The 20,848-nt window shown below is 40.7% G+C and overlaps 1 protein-coding gene across 2 annotated transcripts in view; it reads left to right on the top strand.

Annotated features, from left to right (window-relative positions):
• The window catches only part of LOC128250776 (uncharacterized), a 78,454-nt gene that overhangs the window by 55,004 nt on the left and 2,602 nt on the right, over positions 1-20,848 (top strand). For both annotated transcript variants that reach the window (XM_052976677.2, XM_089340990.1), the window contains exons 2-3: positions 7,912-15,359; positions 20,427-20,848. The exon at positions 20,427-20,848 is cut by the window's right edge and continues 2,602 nt beyond it. In XM_052976677.2, coding sequence (XP_052832637.2) covers positions 8,023-15,359; positions 20,427-20,848 — 7,759 coding nt within the window. In that variant the 5' untranslated portion in view covers positions 7,912-8,022. The remainder of the gene's footprint in view (positions 1-7,911; positions 15,360-20,426) is intronic.

Here is a 20,848-nt window from a genome sequence, read left to right as displayed (position 1 = left end):
TATATATATATATATATATATATATATATATATATATATATATATATATATATATATATATATTATATATATATATATATATATATATATATATATATATATATATATATATATATATATATATATATATATATATATATATATATATATATATATATATATAATATATATATATATATATATATATATATATATATATATATATATATATATATATATATATATATATATATATATATATATATATATATATTATATATATATATATATATATATATATATATATATATATATATATATATATATATATATATATATATATATATATATATATATATATATATATATATATATATATATATATATATATATATATATATATATATATATATATATATACTGTTGTGTCTGGGGAGAATCATTTTCTTATTGTGCCTTAAAATTTAACACACTCACTGTTAAAAAAATCTTGCAAACCAAATCCAAGGACGAAATATATATATATATACATATATATATATATACATATATATATACATATATATACATATATATATACATATATATATATATATATATATATATATATATATATATATATATATATATACAAATTAAAAGGGTAAAAGATTATCAATTTATTAATTAATAAATCAATTAACAATTAACAATTTTTACCAAGCCCATCGGTATGAAAGCACCATTATTGGTGGAGAACTTATTTAAAAGCTCATATATATTTATAAATATAATTAAAGGATCAGCAAATATTTGCTTCACCATATACCGAAGTTGAGAAATAGCAGCTAAAAAAGCTGAGAATCCCACAGATAGCATCACTTGTAACTCACAAAGGCAAAAACAAGAAGAAAAAAGCAATGAAAACTAACCAATTCCGATGTTTAACAGTAAACGCGTTTCTAGATCATGATTGATAATAATCAATTTCCTTCATCAGTACTGTATTCCAGTAGTAAATTTGATTATGCTAGCAAACTGTATAAGGATGGACTAGTAACATTCCACACCGACACAGGTCTGAAAGCATAACCGAATCCACCTCGGTCAGTTTACTGTTAAACATCGGAATTGGTTAGTTTTCATTGTTTTTTTCTTCTTGTTTTTGCCTTTGTGAGTTACAAGTGATGCTATCTGTGGGATTCTCAGCTTTTTTAGCTGCTATTTCTGAACTTCGGTATATGGTGAAGCAAATATTTGCTGATCCCTTAATTATATTTATAAATATATATATATATATATATATATACAGGTTGTTGTTAACTTATGACCTATCCGACTTACAACTGTTCAACTTTACGACGATTGGCACACCAGCTCCCGGAAGCAATAATAAATAGTCCAGTTGAAATCTAATGGATTTAATTTCTTAGAAATGAGTGGTGTCAGCTAACAAATGCTTCCCCTAGGTTTGGATATCAGTCTCCACTGTGTTGGATGACTATCCTGTTACACAGACATCAAGGCAACTTCATATTTTTTTACAACATGACTGCTTGAGACTCTGAAATTTTTTATTAAACGCCAGTTTTATAGTATAATACAGAATGCTGTGTGTGACTTTTACCTAATCCCTGGGAATGTCCTAAGGGGGTCTATTTTTTTAAGAGCTGCCTAATTGGGGCCCCACTGACCCCCTCCCCCTATTTTTACTGCATTTTAAACTAAATACATGGCATTGGTGACCAAACCGGAGCAATGACAATGAATTTCATACCATGAACTCCCAGGGAGTATCGTAAAGAGGTCCAATTTCTGAAGGGCCACTTAAATGGGGCCCCACTGACTGCCTATTTTTACTGCATTTACCTCGCTCCTATACTTATTGATTAAACTATAATCAGCATCAGTGCTTAGCACATTTGCAGAAATAAGTTTCATTACACAAGGGTAGAGGGTCACGAAGGTGCCCTCCGCAGGAACTAGCCTGAATGCCACATGAAGGATGGCTTCGAGGCTAGTATATATATAAATATATATATATATATATATATATATATATATATATATATATGTACAGGGTGTGGTGAATAAACTGCTGTCTAAATTATGCAAAAATCAAAATAACACTGACATCTCATTTTAACAAATTTATATACCAAAATTACATAAGAATATCTTGAAATACTAAAGGGTAAATTTATTCAATAAAATCGCCATTGGCTTCAACTACAGCCTCCAGATGACTTCAGAATCTCTTGCAACTCATCTGGATGGTCTCCTTGTTTAGGTCGGTGAATGGTGCCATAATCCTTGCCTTCAGTTCATCTTTGGTGTTGCAAGGATTTTTGTTGGTCTCTATCGCTCAACTGTGCCCCACACATTATAATCATTGGGGGTTGCAGTCTGGGGAGCTAGGTGGCTAGATGTTAGGGGTGATGTGGTCGTAGAAATTGTCTGACAGCCATGACTGGGTTCTCCTGCTTGTGTGGCATGGTGCAGAGTCCTGTAGCCAGACATAGGGTCTTCCAGCAGCCACCCTCTTGACCCAGGGCAGCACTACCACCTCCAGGTACTTGATGTAAGCCTCCGCGTTGAGTCTGAGGCCGTGTGGGAAGATGAATGGAGGCATAACATCGCCATCACTAGTAACTACTCCAAACACCATAATGTTTGATTTTTATCACTCTCGATGCATGTCCTCAGACTGACACCCAAACACTCTGAAATGTTCATACTGGAGCTTCCTGCATGAATGCCAAGCAGTTCAGCATGTTGTTTCCAAATTCCTAGGTGAGTGATTTGTGTCATGGTGCTGTTTTTCTCACAGATGGTGCTGAACTGACCCTACTATACTGTGTAATCAACAAAATCAAAAACAATGTGCATGTGCAAAATTCAAAATATAAAATGGCAACAATTTACTCATCGCACCCTCTGTGTGAATGTGTGCGTGTATATATAAGTATATATATATACATATATATATATATATATATATATATATATATATATATGATATATGTATATATATATACAAACGGGCACTCTGTTGGTTACAATGACAAAGGTTCCAGTTGATCCAATCAACGGAACAGCCTGCTCATGAAACTAATGTGCAAGTGGCTGAGCACTCCACAGACACGTGTACCCTTAATGTAGTTCTCGGGGATATTCAGCGTGACACAGAATGTTACAAGGCCGCCCCTTTGAAATACAGGTACTCCTCATCTGAGTGGACTGGAGCAATGTGAAATAAAGTGTCTTGCTCAAGGACACAACATATCAGTCACCAGGAATTGAACTCACGACCTTACGATTGTGAGCCAAACACCCTAACCACTAAGCCAGTTATATATTTATAGAAGATTGATCGTTATGGTCAGTCTGAGAGTGACCACTGGTTTCGCACCTATAAAGCACTTAGCTGATTAGGCTACTCATTAGACTCAAATGACCGGATGAGTCACTTATACAACTAAGTGCTTTATAGGTGTAAGACCAGTGGTCACTCTCAGACTGACCATAACAAACAACTTTCTAAATATACTACTGCTATAATATTTTAGAGTTTGCTTCTTTCACACACACACACACACACACACACACACACACACACACACATACTCTCTTTTCTCTTTTACTCTTTTACTTGTTTCAGTCATTTGACTGCAGCCATGCTGGAGCACTGCCTTTAGTCGAGCAAATCGACCCCCAGGACTTATTCTTTGTAAGCCTAGTACTTATTCTATTGGTCTCTTTTTGCTGAACCGCTAAGTTACGGGGACATAAACACACCAGCATCAGTTGTCAAACGATGTTGGGGGGACAAACACAGACACACACACACACACACACACACACACACACACACACACATATATACATATACATATATACGACAGGCTTCTTTCAGTTTCCGTCTACCAAATCCACTCACAAGGCTTTAGTCGGCCCGAGGCTATAGTAGAAGACACTTGCCCAAGGTGCCACGCAGTGGGACTGAACTTGGAACCATGTGGTTGGTAAGCAAGCTACTTACCACACAGCCACTCCTGCGCCTATGTTTATATAAATCCAAACTGAAGGAATGGAGCAGGTAAAATCCAATTATTTACATACATGGCAAACCCAGCTGCTAACCACGAACTATGAAATAACTTTATTGAACTTCGATATGGGAAAAATTTACATCCTTCTATGCCAATAAACTACAATCGGTCCTGAAAGTTATGTTTTTATACCTTCTGTGGACTGCTTGAAACTTACTAACTTCCTACACCTTGATCCTTGAATCTGACATTTACACACACACACACACACACACACACACACACACACACACACACACACACACACACACACACACATACACACATCAATTTGGTGTGTGTTGCATTCCATTACTTGATAAATGAAAAAAATATACAAATAAATGATGTAACATATATTGAATGTAAAAAGGAACGGGAGAGAAACAGAAGGTTCATAATTCTTCATCAGTTATCGACCAATTGGTGTGACGGGAGAGCTTTTTACCAATTAGTTGATAACTGACGAAGGATTACAGACCTGTTTGTCTCCCGTTCGGTTTTACATTCAGTATATGTTATGTTGTTTGTTTATACATTCTTCATTTATCTCTCTCTCTCTCTCTCTCTCTCTCTCTCTCTCTCTATATATATATATATATATATATATATATATATATATATATATAGAATCATCATCATTGTCGTTTAACGTCTGCTTTCCATGCTAGCATGGGTTGGACGATTTGACTGAGGACTGGTGGACCAGGAGGCAACACCAGGCTCCAATCTGATTTGGCAGAGTTTCTACAGCTGGATGCCCTTCCTAACGCCAACCACTCCGAGAGTGTAGTGGGTGCTTTTATGTGCCACGAGCACAAGGGTCAGTCAGGCGGGTACTGATACATATATATATATATATATATATATATATATATATATATACATGCATGCATGTGTGTGTGTGTGTGTACACACATAAATATCAAATATATATATATATATATGTATGTATATATATATATATATGTATGTATATATATGTATATATGTATGTATATATATGTATATATGTATGTATATATATGTATATATGTATGTATATATATGTATATATGTTTGTATATATATGTATATATGTATGTATATATATGTATATATGTATGTATATATATGTATATATGTATGTATATATATGTATATATGTTTGTATATATATGTATATATGTATGTATATATATGTATATATGTATGTATATATATGTATATGTACATATATGTGTGTGTGTATATATATATGTATGTATGTATATTATATATATATATACCACACACACACACACACATGTAATATAAGTGTGAGTGAGTGTGTGTGTGTGTGTAAGTGTATTTATATATATCCTGCCTAAAAGTTTACGCATATAAGAAACTTGTGCATAGCAACAGAGTGAATCGTCAGGGTTTGTTCTCCAGTTTTACAGACAAACTAGCAATTGCTTATGCTGGCAAATAGTCTTTTCTAATCAAGGCACAAGGCCTGAAATTTTGTGGGGAGGGCCAGTCGATTAGATCGACTCCAGTATGCAAATGGTACTTAATTTATCAACCCCGAAAGGATGAAAGGCAAAGTCGACCTTTGGTGGAATTTGAATTCAGAACGTAGCGGCAGACGAAATACCGCTAAGCATTTCGCCCGGCGTGCTAACGTTTCTGCCAGCTCACCACCTTATAAACTCACTGCCTTTGAAAGAAACTAAAATTATGATAACAAAGATGTAGTGAAGACCAAATATGAAGTGCGTGTGTTTAATTAGGAAAATATGACCATCCCTAAGAATAACAAATATAATTAAAATGATATTTGTTATTTAGCTAATGTCATTTTTTCCTCAGCACATAATTATTTCTAATAAAGTAATTAATGCTCGCCACATTAATTATATGTCAGCACAAATTTATTCTAAATTGTTACACACTGCCGAGGTTGACTTTGCCTTTCATCCTTTCAAGGTCGATATATTAAGTACCAGTTGTATACTGGGGTCGATTAAATCGACTGCCCCACCTCCCCGAAAATTTCAGGCCTTGTGCCTAGAGTAGAAAAGAATATTATATTCTTAAGGCGGCAAGCTGACAGAATTGTTAGCACGCCGGGCGAAATGCTTAGCGGTATTTCGTCTGCCGTTACATTCTGAGTTCAAATTCCGCCGAGGTCAACTTTGCCTTTCATCCTTTCGGTATCGATAAATTAAGTACCAGTTACACACTGGGGTCAATGTAAACGACTTAATCCCTTTGTTTGTCCCCTCTATGTTTAGCCCCTTGTGGGCAATAAAGAAATAAGAAACTGCAAAAGTACATCATGTATGTTTGTGCGTGAAGGGGAATTGTCTGTGTATGTATATGTATATATGTATGTGAGTGAACATGATTGTGCATTTGTATGCATCTGTCTCTACATCTATCATTTTCCAACACCGCTCAAAGAACAAATGGCGTATTTGTTTATGTCCAAGCACTCTCCTTGGATAGCAACTGTTATTTCTTATTTGCTTACCACTAGAAAGTATGAAAAACGGCTAATATTTCTTTCAAACTTTACTCTTGTTACATTTATTCAAACCCCCAAAGAATCCCTCTCAACATATGGCTTTGATGCTCTCCCACTACTCCTGCTCATCGTCAGATATGCACATATTGTCAGTCACTAAGGGACATGCTCAACTGGTTACGGTCAAACAACTGACAAACAAATCTGTGGTATTGAGCAGAATATTTGCTATAACAATATTTCTGCTTCAGCAACTCAGAGTTGAACCTGCCTGAAATGTAATGGAAAATAGGTCAGTTTTAAAACATTGCTGTCCAGGGCAGAAAAGCAAGGTTTGAAGAAAATAGAAGCCATTTCCTTGGATTTCTTGATAGAAGCAAATAGGAAACAATACCTACCGACCAAAGACAAAAAAATAATAATAATTTTGGTACACAGTGTAATATAACACAATATAATCACATATCAATGTCCGTCCGTCCATCCGTCCGTTCGTCCGTACATCTATCCATCCATCCATCCATCTATCTATATAGTGGACACTAAACTCGGCTTGCGAAGACCTGTTGGGGCAAGCGAAAGCAAAATCGTGATGGCACCTGTGCCCAGCGTCGCCTTCCTGGCACGTGTGAGACATTCGAGTGAGATCTTTGCTAGTGCCGCCGGACTGGCTCCTGTGCAGGTGGCACATAAAATACACCATTTTGCCATAATCACAAGACCATGGTTTCCATTCCCAGACCGGGCAGTGCATTGTATATTTAAACAAAAACACTTCAATTCATGTTGCTCCAGTCGACTCAGCTGTAAGCAGGCAGCTCTATGACACATTAGAATTCCGTTTAGGGGGAAATATTGCCCTGTCTACCTGTCTAGCTAGTCAGGTGGCATCATTTGAAAACTACAACACTAATGCATGGAATCACATTGTGGCCAGCAGTGTGTAACAACATTTAATAGTCTGCTGAAGTCAGAAACCATTATTATTGTAGGCGGCGAGCTGGCAGAATCGTTAGCACGACAGGTGAAATGCTTAGCGGTATTTCGTCTGTCGTTACGTTCTGAGTTCAAATTCCGCCGAGGTCGACTTTGCTTTTCATCCTTTCGGGGTCAATAAATTAAGTACCAGTTACGCACTGGGGTCGATATAATCGACTCAATCCCTTAGTCTGTCCTTGTTTGTCCCCTCTGTGTTTAGCCCCTTGTGGGCAATAAAGAAATAAGAAACCATTATTATTGTAGATTTGGTTCAGGTTTGTTCTTATTCCTGGTAGAATTTATGTTGTTATTGTTGTTGTCTAACGAATGAAATAACATTTTCTTTGAAATTTGAGTGTTTTATTTATTCTTCTCCATTTTTATCTTTTCCAGGTGCCAAAAAAGTCTTTGGAAATACCATTTTGGTGATTATGGAATTACTGTGAGTTGAATGGCAGCTGTGTAAGAGAATGTTCTCTCACGCACAGCATTGTGGGTAAGAAAATGGCTGAATGTGAAACAGAAAACTGTGACAATCACTTTGACGAGCGTTGTCCTGCAGGCAAACTCAACTCAAACGAAGAAAATGGTAAAAAAGGCAAAGAAAAACTGGACATTGCTTCCTCACCATCCCCGGTCAGTGGTGACTTCAACAAAACTTGGTCACCTTCGTCGGTGAACTTTAGTGGCAATGACGACGACGATGACGATGACGACATTGATGATGACTCAGCCAATCGTCTCCTCGCGCTGGACAGTGTCGACGATGTCGGCAGCTCCAACTGCACGCAGCCTTTAGTTGTCGAATGTGACAGTGTTCAGAGTTCTCAGGTGCAACAACAGCAACAACAACAACAACAACAACAACAACAGCAACAGCATGACACAAAAGCAGCATATAATAATACAACGTCACATTTACACTGCAACAACATAGATAAAACCTCTTCCACCACAACCACAACCTCCTCCTCCACCAAAGATGGCATACATAACACTAGCACTAACAATAACAACAACAACAAGACCACATCATCAACACCTCAATCGCTATCACCGGTGCCATCGCCAACACCACCAGCAACAACAACAGAAGCGGCAAAAGCCTCGGCAACTATGATAACAACTACTAAAGAAGCGGACGGGGAGAGTTTGTCGGAGGACGAGCACGGCAGCTACATGAAGACGAGGGTCTTTGTGACCTCACCTGAAACGAGCATCTGTGCTGTGTCCTCCACCGTAGAAGACGATGATGAGAAAGATTGCCGTACCGTGTCCAGCTCACTGTCTGCTGAGGGGCCAGTCATCGCAGGGAAAGACGAGAATTTCTCCGAGGACCACGAGGGTTCGTTAGGGCTTCCAGCCTCCTCGACACTAACTGCTGAGCTTCTACAGAAAGAGGAGATGTACATCGGTCGGGATGCGGAGAACCAGCGCAAGAAGTCGAAGAGCAGCGTGGCTGAGCTTCTCCTCAGCAGCCCAACCAGCTGTACGGATTACGGAAAAAACACCCACTCAAACGAAGCAATGACACTGGATAACGGCAACGCTAAGAAGAAGAATATCAGTGGCACCAATAAATTTCAGTTGAACATCCATCAAAGTGACAATGTTGGCGAAACGGTAAATGAAAGCAGCACAATGGTGAACACACCAAAGCAGTTTAGAAACAACGAAATCATCTCAAACTCAAAAGATGACGCGGATGGCTCTTCTGAGAAAAGTAGCGAAGGTTTGGAAAGCAGTTGTACAAGGATTGCAAATGCGTTAGAGGAGTCTTTCTCAAATCTTAACCAAGATCAGTTCGAGGCCAAACTTTACAATGTGATCACTTCCAAAGCCTCGTGCAACAATAATGGTCCACAGGTGGAATCGGCTTTTAAGGAGAGTGTACGTGAAAAAGGCGTAAATGTGATGGATGGGTGTAAGCAGAATGATCTTAGTTCTGATATGCAAGAGGTGTCGGTCTTATCGATAGAAGGAGAAACTAATGTCCCGATCTCTTCGACTGTTAGTAAAAACTCTGCCATTGTCAACAAGGAACAAAGCAGCCCATTAGATTTCTCAAAGTTTCAAGAATGTAAAAGCAAGAAAGAAGAAAAGTCGAGCAGCATGGAGGTAACAGCTGATGTTAGTGATTCCAGTCGAGTAGACGAGTCTGGTAAGTCAGCAAACACTAACGCCAGCAACTCAAATAAGCCAGAAATAGCAGCGGATTCCAAAAAAGTCACTAGTAATGGTGAACGCAAGAGGAAATTCTGTGAACCACTTTTGTCAGTCATTGAAAAAGCGACAAAGAATTTCTCTGTTAATATCAGTGCCAAGTTGGATGCTATTGCCACGACGACAAGCACCTCCACTACTGCTGCGAAATGTCCAAAGATATCATCAGACTTGACTAGTAAATCAGACAGTCACTCCATCACAGCATCCCCATTGTTAACACTACGGACACCAACCATCAACAGCCTTGTCTCTTCTTCTTCATCATCATTATCATCGTCGCCATCACCATCATCATCCTCGCCATCTTTGACTTTCTCACCGCCACTCATAGCCACATCTTCCTCCTCTCCACCACTACAACCACCAGCCCCACCCCCAAATGCAGCTTCCAGTTCCGTGTTAAGCTCAGGTAAATCAAGTTTAGTGGAAACGATTCTTAGTTATGATAACGGTCTGTATGCCTGCAGTCATTGCTCCTTCTCGGGCAAGCAGTCGGCTTTTGAGGATCATCTCTTTAGTCACATGGAAAATTATGCTTTTAAGTGTGATGAGTGTACGGGTGAATTCAAATCTCCTAGCCAGTGGCAGCAGCATGTCCTTTCCCGCCACAAGGGACAACACCACCTTCCGAAATATATGTCTTTGTTGATTAAAGAAATCAGAGCGAGTAATGATCAAAAATTGAATTTTCAGTGTCCTGAGGCGAGTCGGTCACCATCAAAGCATCGCCAGACGCATCCAGCAGATTCAGGTGCCCAAACATCAAAGCACCGTCAAACTCACCTGGCAGAGCCAGGTGCTCAAATATCAAAATCTAATTCAGAACCATTCTCAGTTACAAACAACACAGACTCTTCACAGTCGCCAAAGCAATTCTCTGACAAACATCGGGCTTTCTGTAAGGATTTAGAAGTGACATTTGTAAACAATGAATATGTTTGTTTGCAGTGTGCAAAGAAATCAAAAGACAAAGAAATATTTCGCTTCCATCTATGGACACACACACACTCTGCAGAGAGTAGTTACTGCTGTTGTACGACACTAACCAGAGAAAGTTGTGAAGTCGTAGCCAATATTCTTCAGTTAGTAACAGACACCAATACAACGGAAACAGAGTCGGAGGACAGCACAAAGAAAACGGTTGTTATTTGTCGCATTCGAAAATCTGACCTCAAACTCGAAACCATTTCTAAAATGGCTTCAGAGGTGAAAAACCTTTCCGTCGCACTTCCTCTTCTTGTCGGAGCTGAAGTGAAAAGCAGTTCGTGTTCTTCGAAATTAGACCAGGCATCAGAACACTCAAATTCAAGCCTAACGACTGACGCTGATAAAATCTCAAAACAAACAGAAGGCGCTGCCAATAAGGAGGCTAAGTCTTCTGTCAACTGCAAAAAAAGAGACATTCAGGAATTAAAAGAAACTGTAATTGTTGAAAATCCCTTGAGGGCCGGAACACATCAGCTGAAGGTTCTAAAGACTTCTCTTGCAGACCAGGGTTGTGAAAAAATCCCAGACTTAAAATCCATTTCAGTTACAAATCAAATTGAAAACAATTCCTCATCTGGGAAAATGGCTGATGAAAACCGTTCCAGCAAAATCACCAAGAAAGAAAATTCAGATTTTGCAATGGATTTCAGTTTGGTCAAAGTTAAATCTGAACAACCGGATGAAGAGTATTTACTTGAAGATATCAACCGAAAGATAATGAATATCAAAAAAGAAGTGAAGGAGTTCACGGCTTTGACCAATATGTTGTGTGATATCAGCAGTTCTGACGGCAGCCTCCTTGATTTGAAAAAGGAATTGTCAGACGACCAAGACATGGCACTGGATTTAAAGATTAGTTCTCCACCTTCTCTTACTTCATCTAATATCTACAAGGACTCAAATGCTGGTTCCAGTATTTCAAGTTTTACCAATGATTCACTGTCCTTGTCCATGACAGTGAATAATGCTGAGAATTTGTCGGTAACTGGAGAGAACCACACTGTTGCAGGAATGGATAAAGATCTTAAAGGAGCATTCTACAAGTGCGGTTTTAATGGATGTGGTTTTGCTAGCATGAACTCCACTCAATTTAGAGCCCACTTGGAGACTGCTCACAAGTATGTCTCCTCTTACCCGTGTGCTCATTGTGGGCATGTGGCACCAAGTGAAGATAATCTACTCAGACACATGCAAACTCACTCAAATTCCAAAATTTTTTTGCTTTTCAAATGTGCTTTTGCAGGTTGTCGGTTTGGAACAAATCTTATACATGAATTTCGAGACCATAATGAAATCTTCCATAAGGACGAAAAGACGTGCAGTTGTCTGAATTGTAAACAGGTGTTTGTAGAACTGTCCGAACTTCTCAATCATCTCCGGACAAACCTGCTCAAGTTTATTCAGTGTCCTCATTGCTCAGTAAAAGACCGGAACCGAAGAGCTGTTCTCAATCACATCTCTGAGGCCCATCCGGGCAAACCGAAACAGATTGTGGTCACCAGTCAGGTTGTGTGTCAAGAAAAACAGACTAGTGGAACAGCAGACAATAAAGCTCTACTAGCAGATCATGCAAATAGTTTACAGTTGGCACCGTTCCCCAGCAAGAATGATATCGAGTACTTAGAGACGAAACTAAAGCCAAAAGAATTACTTTCAGCGCTACACCTGACCAACGATATGTTCCCATTCTCTAAAACATTCAGTGCCATTAGTGACAGCAAAAACCACAGCTCAACAATTCCAAAGAACCAATATTCCTGTAAGCTTTGCAAATACACAACTAGCCAATCTCCACTTCTCGAAAACCATGTTAGAAACTATCATCCTAGCTTCCTTGGAGAATATATTGCTAGACACATTGGTAAGGAATCCTCTAAATCTTTGACATCAGAAAGCAAGCAGAAGCTAGGTATAACAGACCTAGAAGCTGCATCTTCAGTTTCAAAGAATTCCAACCCATTAAAATCTTCAGAAGAAACTCCATTTGTAAACAAAGCTATTGCTAAGGCATGCTGTCATTTATGCCCTGTCGCTTACAAACATGTCCAGCAACTTAAGACCCATGTTCGAGTGAAGCACCCAGAATGTCAGCTTCTGAATTTCTTGAAATGTGTTCATTGCAATGCTAAATCGACATCAAAAGAATATCTGGTAACTTCTTGTAAAAAACGCCATCCCAAGAAAGAATTCCATTTCACTCACATCCAGGAAGTTCTCAATTCCAACAAGAACGAAAGTGAAATGCTTGATCTAATAGTAAATCCCTCTCGCCAAGAATATAATTCCAGCAGACGTTGTGAACATGGTAACCTCTCGTCATGCTTTCAATGTGAATTGAAGAATTCCAATTCCTCCAACGATTGGAAAGTACCGTTATTTAAAGACCAGCCTTATGAGGGAAGCACGACTGATTCAGTGAAGCCATTTGTCTGTAAAGTATTTAAAAACATGGTGAGGCCAACCAAAACTGTGAACCAATCTCCAATCTTGACAGTCCCATCAGCGAAAGGAAGTCTTCAGAAGAATACAACAAAATCCAAATCCTCTTCGGAGAAGAAATCAGCAGCATCAACTCTTGATACAGACTTTTCTTCAGCGTTACCTCCTTGTGAAATAGGCAGCCAGACACTAGATTCAAAACTAAGTGTTCTGTACACGCGAAACCGCAAGTGGAATCGGTGTAAGTGCTGTCAGTTTACCACCGACCACGTGGCTACAATTCATCACCATATCCTTGACTGCCATTTAAAATTGTACCTATGGTCGTGCCCTTACTGTGAGCTGCGGAGCATCAAGAAGCAGAACATTATACAGCATTGCTTACACTTCCACGAAAACAAGAAACCTGGTGCGAAATTTGAAAGTCAGGATTGGAATAAAGACATTCGAAATATTCTCAACTTGCTTCCAAAGGATACTTCTGCTAGTACGTTCACCAAACAGACGTTTATCATCAGTGGTCCATCATCAGAGACACCCAACTGTTACCGTCTCGCCACAGAACCTCTTACCATTCCTACTTCTTTGACCAAACCGAATCGTCCAACGGTTGTGAAACTGAGCAATGGCGTCTACAAGTGCTCAGTGTGCAGTACGAAAGGTTTTGTTGAATGGCAGGTCCAGAAGCACATTGAAACGGAACATTCATCAGAATTGAAGGCTTCTGGAGCTAATGGGTCAGGGAGCAGTATTGTTTTGGATTTCGGTAAACAGACAAGCGGTAACAGCTCCGATGCTAGTAAAGACATTCCTAGGAGTGACACGAAACAAATCCCAGAAGGTTCAGTGAAACATCTCGAGGCCCAGTCAGAGGATATTGAGTTGCAGAATCTGTCAAATCCCTCGTCAAAAGACGAGGAGATGAAAGCGATGGCTCGGAAAATCATTGAGGTGTCAGCAGGAGTGCTGCAGTGTCCGTTCTGTTCCTACAAAAGCCGTCTCCGCACATGTGTCAAGTGCCATATCTGGTCGCAGCACATGATGTTGAAACGGAAACGCTGCAAACACTGCTCGTTTGCCAGTTGGTTTGACAACGGCATCGAAGCACACATGGCTACTGAGCACCCACGTCTCTGCTTTGGCAGTCAGACTGCCAAAGCAGGATACACCGTACTGGTAGAAGAACCTGACGGAACATGGAAGGAAATGGCTGTGAATTTCGTACGAAGTTCCAAAGAAGATGTCGCCTTCCGGAAAAGACCACTTTCCAAAGAATCGGAATCGAACAGTAAAAGCAATAGCAGCAACAAAAAGGCCAAAAAGGCCATCAGCAACTCCAACACTTCAAAAGCTCTTTCTATCTACACATCAGATTCTTCAAGCCAATTACTGTCTAATACTGATAAATCATCAAATGATCACAATAATTCAGAAGTCTTAAACCTATCAAAATCCAGCAGTTCCCCCGTAGAACTGAAAGTGTCCAAACCAAATGCATTGATGTCTTCCAAGTCACAGAAAACTAGTCTCCAGAGTTCTTTAAAAACCAATAAAACTGTGAAACCAGCACTTGTGATATCCCCGAAATTCTTTAAGATGAGTAAGTCAGGGGCTTTGAACTTGTCGAAGTCTGCTACGAAAGCTGAGCTAACCGGCTCCACTCCAATTTCTTCTGCCAAACCAAGCGTGATAAATGTGCCAAAATTCAAAGCCAGCGACCCGCTAAAGTACCAGCGTGACGTGAAGAAAATGGACGACGACCCGTACGAGAGTAGCAGCAGCGGCAACAGCAACAGCAGCAGCAGAGGCGGCCAGCGAAGCTACTATTGGTCGGGTGAAGCGAAGAGTGGCACTAGTATCATGTCGTTGGTGAAAGGCAGCAGAGATAAGAACCGTCCAAGCCAAGCCAGTAGTAGCAGCAGCAGCAGCAGCAGCAGCAACAACAATAGTAGCGGCGGCGGCGGCAGCAGCAGTACAAGGAAAGCCATGCCCGACTCACTGATAACTATAAACACCAGAATGGAGGAGATGTGTGTGAGGGAGTTTGACGAGAACCTCATGCAGTACACCTTTACCTGTACAATATGTTCGTACCGAAGCACCAATCGGACTACCTTCAACTCCCATACTTACTCACACAAACCCCCTGCTTTCAAATGTGGTTACTGTCCTTTCCGAGCTAATCCCAGGTAAGAACGCATTTCTTCACTTCCAAACATCTTTGCCTTGCCTTGCTTCTTTATTTGATAGTAGTGGTGGTGGTGGTGGTGGTGGTGGTGGTGGTAGTAGTAGTAGTAATGGTGATAGTAGCAGTAGCAGAAGCAGCAGTAGTAGTAGTAAAGGTAGTAGTAGTAGTAGTAGTAATGGTGATAGTAGCAGTAGCAGAAGCAGCAGTAGTAGTAGTAAAGGTAGTAGTAGTAGTAGTAGTAGCAGCAGTAGTCAGTAAAAGTGTTGGTAGTAGTAGTAATCATGTTAGTAGTAGTAGCAGCAGCAGCAGTAGTAGTAGTAGTAGTAAAGGTGTGGGTAGTAGTAGTAGTAGTAGCAGCAGCAGCAGTAGTTAGTAAAGGTGTTAGTTGTAGTAGTAGTAGTAATGGTGGTGGTAGTAGTAGTAGTAGTAGTAGTAGTAGTAGTAGTAGTAGTAGTAGTAGCAGTAGTGGTGGTGGTGGTGGTGGTTAGGGTATTCAGTTCATGATTGTAAGGTTATAAAGTCCAATTCCCGGCGATGCGTTGTGTCCTTGAGCAAGACACTTTATTTCACATTTGCTCCAGTTCAATCAGCTGGCAAAAATGAGTTGTACCAGTAATTCAAAGGGGCCAGCCTAGTCGCATCTTGTGTCTTGCTGAATCTCCCCAAGAACTGCATCAGAGGGTACGCATGTCTGTGGAGTGTTCAGCTCCTTCCACTTTAATTTCACGAGTAGGCTGTTCCATTGATCGGATCGACTGGCACTCTTGTCGTCGTAACCGACGGAGTGCCAGTGAAAGTAGTACTAAACATTCATTAGTCTCAAAAAACCCTGGATCTGTAGCACCCAAAGAAATTGTGTCAGCTGCTGGTGGTGATGCAGTGTCTGTTGTGGCCACACAGCCCACACGTGGGTGGCAGTCTCGCTTACAACGACTGCATTTGAAGAAGCTCTCCATCGGCACTATTGGGTTTTTTTCTTCCATTGAGGGCGCTTTTCTTTGGTTGGCAAGTTCCTGTTTCTCTTCCCCTCACTTCATCCCCTTTCGCAGTATTTGTCTCCAGCGTGGGCGATCATTTGCGACCTCCTCCCATCTCAGGACGTCCAGATCAAGCGACTTCATATCTCTCTTGCAGACATCTTTGAAACGACGGTGAGGTCATCCCCGTGCTCTCGTGCCGGTGGCCAATTCCCCATACACCCGGCATGCAATGTACACGACCGAGCCAGCGCAGATGGCGCTGCTGGAGTAGAGTGAGTACCCTGAGTGTCTTAGCGCCGTTGAGGACTTTGGTATTGGTGATGTAGTTGGTCCACTTAATATCCAAGATATATCTCAAATTACAAATTGGCATTAGGAAGGGCATCCAGCTGTAGAAACTCTGCCAAATCAGATTGGAGCCTGGTGTAGCCATCTGGTTACACCAGTCCTCAGTCAAATCGTCCAACCCATGCTAGCATGGAAAGCGGACGTTAAACAACGATGATGATGATGATGATGAAGTCATTGAGATGCTGCTCCTGTCTAGAGGAGAGTATTTGATAAATTAACCCCTTTTGGTACCAACCTATTTAAAACCACCCTTGATTTCAGGACACAAGCATCTTGTGTTAAATTGATTTAAATTAAAACCTATCCTCCAGACTTTGTCTTAATTTATATTCCAAAATAAGGTGGCAAGTTGGCAGAATCTTTAGCACGCTGGGCGAAATGCTTAGCGGTATTTCATCTGCCGCTATGTTCTGAGTTCAAATTCCGCCAAGGTCGACTTTGCCTTTCATCCTTTTGGGATCGATAAAATAAGTACCACTTGCATACTGGGGTCGATCTAATCGACTGGCCCTCTCCCCAAAAATTTCAAGTCTAGAGTAGAAAAAAATTGTTAACACATCAGGCAAAATTCTTAGCAGGTATTTCGTCTGTCTTTATGTTCTGAGTTCAAATTCCGCCAAGGTCAACTTTGCCTTTCATCCTTTCAGGGTGAATAAAATAAGTACCAGTTGCGTACTGGGATCGATATAATCATCTTACCCCCTCCCCTAAAATTGCTGGCCTTGTGCCAAAATTTTAAAATCAATTTATGTTCCAAACACCAGCACAATAAATGACAGTTCTTTTACCAAATTCTCCATTATTTTCTGAATTAGTCGAAACAAAAGCAATGTGTTTCAATAGGAATTTGGTAACAAAAGGGTTGCAAAGTTACTGGTGACAATGGTATGATGGTTGTATCTGTGTGGTATTGCACTGATTCAGTTATGTGGTGTTGTGATTTACATCATGGTGGTGATGCTGGTGGTGCTGGTATGAGGTGGTATGGGGTGGTGGTGCTGGTGGTGGTGGTGGTGCAGCTGCTGGTATGAGGTGGTGTTGGTGATGGTGGTGCTGGTGCTGGTATGAGATGGTAGTGGTGTTGGTGTTGGTGGTGCTGGTATGTGATGGTGCTGGTATGTGGTAGTGCTGGTATGAAGTGGTGATGGTGCTGGTATGAGGTGGTGGTGCTGCTGCTGGTATGAGGTGGCAGTGGTGGTGGTGGTGGTGGTGGTAGTGCTAGCATGAGGTGGTGGAGTCGAGGGTGGTACTGGTATGAGGTGGGGCTGGTGATGTTGGTGGTATGAGGTAGTGTTGAGATGATGAAACTACATGGGTGATGTGATGTGGGCAGGGAGGGTTGTAGCAATGCGGTGTTTGGTATGATAGCACATCTGTGTGATAGTTTGGTGATGCGATGCCATATTCAGGTGATGTAATTGTGTGGTAGCATGGTGTAGTGATGGTATGATGGTGAGGAGTTATTGTGTTAATCAAGAATAAGTGGTGGTTGCTGTACCCACATCGTTTTCATGCCCTCCCTGCCTCCGTCCCTCCCTCCAACACACATCAGGTTGCTGAGGGTTGATATTCAGGTTGTAAGACAAGGCCTATAAGGTAAAACTATGGCGGTAGGCTGGCAGAATCGTTAGCACGCCGGGCGAAATGCTTAGCGGTATCTCGTCTGCCGCTGCGTTCTGAGTTCAAATTCCGCCGAGGTCGACTTTGCCTTTCATCCTTTCGAGGTCGATAAATTAAGTACCAGTTGAGCACTGGGGTCGATCTAATCGACTTAATCCGTTTGTATGTCCTTGTTTGTCCCCTCTATGTTTAGCCCCTTGTGGGCAATAAAGAAATAAGTATTTCGTCTGCCGCTACGTTCTGAGTTCAAATTCCGCCGAGGTTGACTTTGCCTTTCATCCTTTCGGAGTCGATTAAATAAGTACCAGTTACACACTGGGGTCGATGTAATCGACTTACTCCCTTTGTCAGGTCTGGCCTCATGCTTTCTATCTACGATAGTAAACAGCAACGGTTAAGAATCATTCGTGCAGTGTTGTTAAGGGAGACAACTCTTTTCTTACAAATTATTGTTGAACTGATTTTAAACCGAGAAAAAAATACATTTAAAAGAAAAAAGTTCCTTTGTGCGTTTCTACCCAATGTCTGCGGCAGTGTTGGGAGCACTACCATGAAAATATTCTGGAGATGCTAGGGATGGGGCCCGGGGCCTTTCGCATGCAAAGCGAACGCTCTACCGCGTTTGCTTGTCTATGTGGATCACGAATAATTTTTTTTTTACCTAGGTATGTGTTGGAGCTTCGTAGGCACTTTACGAATATTGATTTCAAATTTTAGCACAAGGCCAGAAATTACAGGGGAGGGAGTAAATCTATTCCATCGATCCGCAGTGCTCAACTGGTACCTATTTCATTGATGCCAAAGGATGAAAGGCAAAGTCCGACCTCGGCGGAGTTTGAACTCAGAACATAAAAACAGACGAAATGCTGCGAAGCATTTTGTTCGGCGTGCTGACGATTGTGCCACCTCGCTGCCTTAGCTAAACCGACTTGAATATTGGGGCCGAAGTTACTTACCCACCTCCCAAAAAATTGCTGGCCTTGTGCCAGAATTTGAAACCAATATCAGTTCTGTAATTAGGGTGGTGAGCTGGCAGAATCGTTAGCACACCAGGCAAAATGCTTAGCGATATTTCCTCTGTCTTCACGTTCTCGGTTCAAATTCCGCTGAGGTTGACGTTACCTTTCATCCTTCCAGGATCGATAAATTAAGTACCAGTGAAACACTGGGGTCGATGTAATCGACTAGTCCCCTCCCCCAAAATTTCAGGTCTTGTGCCTATAGTAGAAAGGAGTATTAGTTCTGTAATTATTCTAATTTTGACAAAAGGCCTGTAGTTTTGGTGGGAAAGCAAGGCGATTACTTCACCCCCAGTATTTCACTGGTATCAGTCCTTTATCCTTTAGCATTCATAATTCAATTACTACATATGTGAGACATCGTATAAACATCCACCTCCCATGCTTGCATGGGTAGAACAGTTTGACAGGAGCCGACCAGGCAGAAGCCTACACTAGACGTCTGTGACTGTTTTGGCAGGATTTTTACAGCTGGATGCCCTTCCTAACACGAACCACTCAGCAGAGTGGTCTTAGTACTTTTTATGTGGCACAAGCACAGGCGAGGTCAGTCTTGGCAAGGTTTTTACAGCTGGATGCCTATCTAAAATGCCAACCATTTTATAGTGTGAACTGGATGCTTTTTTAGGTGGCACCTGCACTGAAAGGGTCACCAGTGCAGGTGCCACTTAAAATGTATCCAATCCACACCATAGAGTGGTTGGCATTTGGAAGGGCATCCAGCTGCCAAAACTAACCTCGCCTGTGCTTTGTTACATATACTTATCTCTTATTCTTTACCTGTTTCAGTCATTAGATTGTGGCCATGCTGGGGCACTGTCTTGAAGAATTTTTAGTTGTGTGTATCAATCCCAGTACTTAATTTTTTTTTTTTTAAGCCTGGTACTTGTTCTATTGGGATATAAGAGAGAAGGAGAGAGAAAGAAAGTGAAGCACTGACAGTGTGAGAGAGTTGAAGCGGGGAATAAATGAGGGGGGAGAGGGATGTAACAGAGAGAGAGAGAGAGAAGGCTGGAAGAGAAAATGAAAGAGTGAGTGAATTGGAGAAAGTTGTTAATTAAACTGACCAAGTGAAATTGTGTCTCTTTCTACTTTCAGATGTCGAGTGACAGCTCATATTCGGAAATATCACAAAGAGCCTTTGATTAAAATTATCAATCTGTCCAGCACGCCAAAGAGAGCGATCGATAAGGTGCCATCGCTTACCAAAGAGGAGGCCACAGCTTTGGCGCAGCAGCGGAAACTGAAGATTCTAGAGAAGAGCAAAGATCTGGAGAACAATGAGGAAGAGCCATTGACCAGTGGCACCGATGCATGCAAGAGTGACAAGATCAACAACAACAGCAACAAAAATAATAACAAGAATAACAATAATAACAATGATAATAATAATAATAATAATAATAATAATAATAGCAGCAACGGTAATGCTATTGGTAAAAATAACAGCAACATGATGATGATGATGATGAAGAAGAAGAAAAAGAAAAAGAACACTAACAGTAACACCACCACCACCA

The sequence above is a fragment of the Octopus bimaculoides genome, chromosome 24 (genome assembly GCF_046866305.1).
Source record: "Octopus bimaculoides isolate indiv1 chromosome 24, ASM4686630v1, whole genome shotgun sequence".
NCBI classification, from domain to species: Eukaryota; Metazoa; Mollusca; class Cephalopoda; order Octopoda; family Octopodidae; genus Octopus; species Octopus bimaculoides.
Note: the sequence above shows the minus strand (reverse complement) of the source record. Positions and strands in the feature narration are given on the sequence as shown.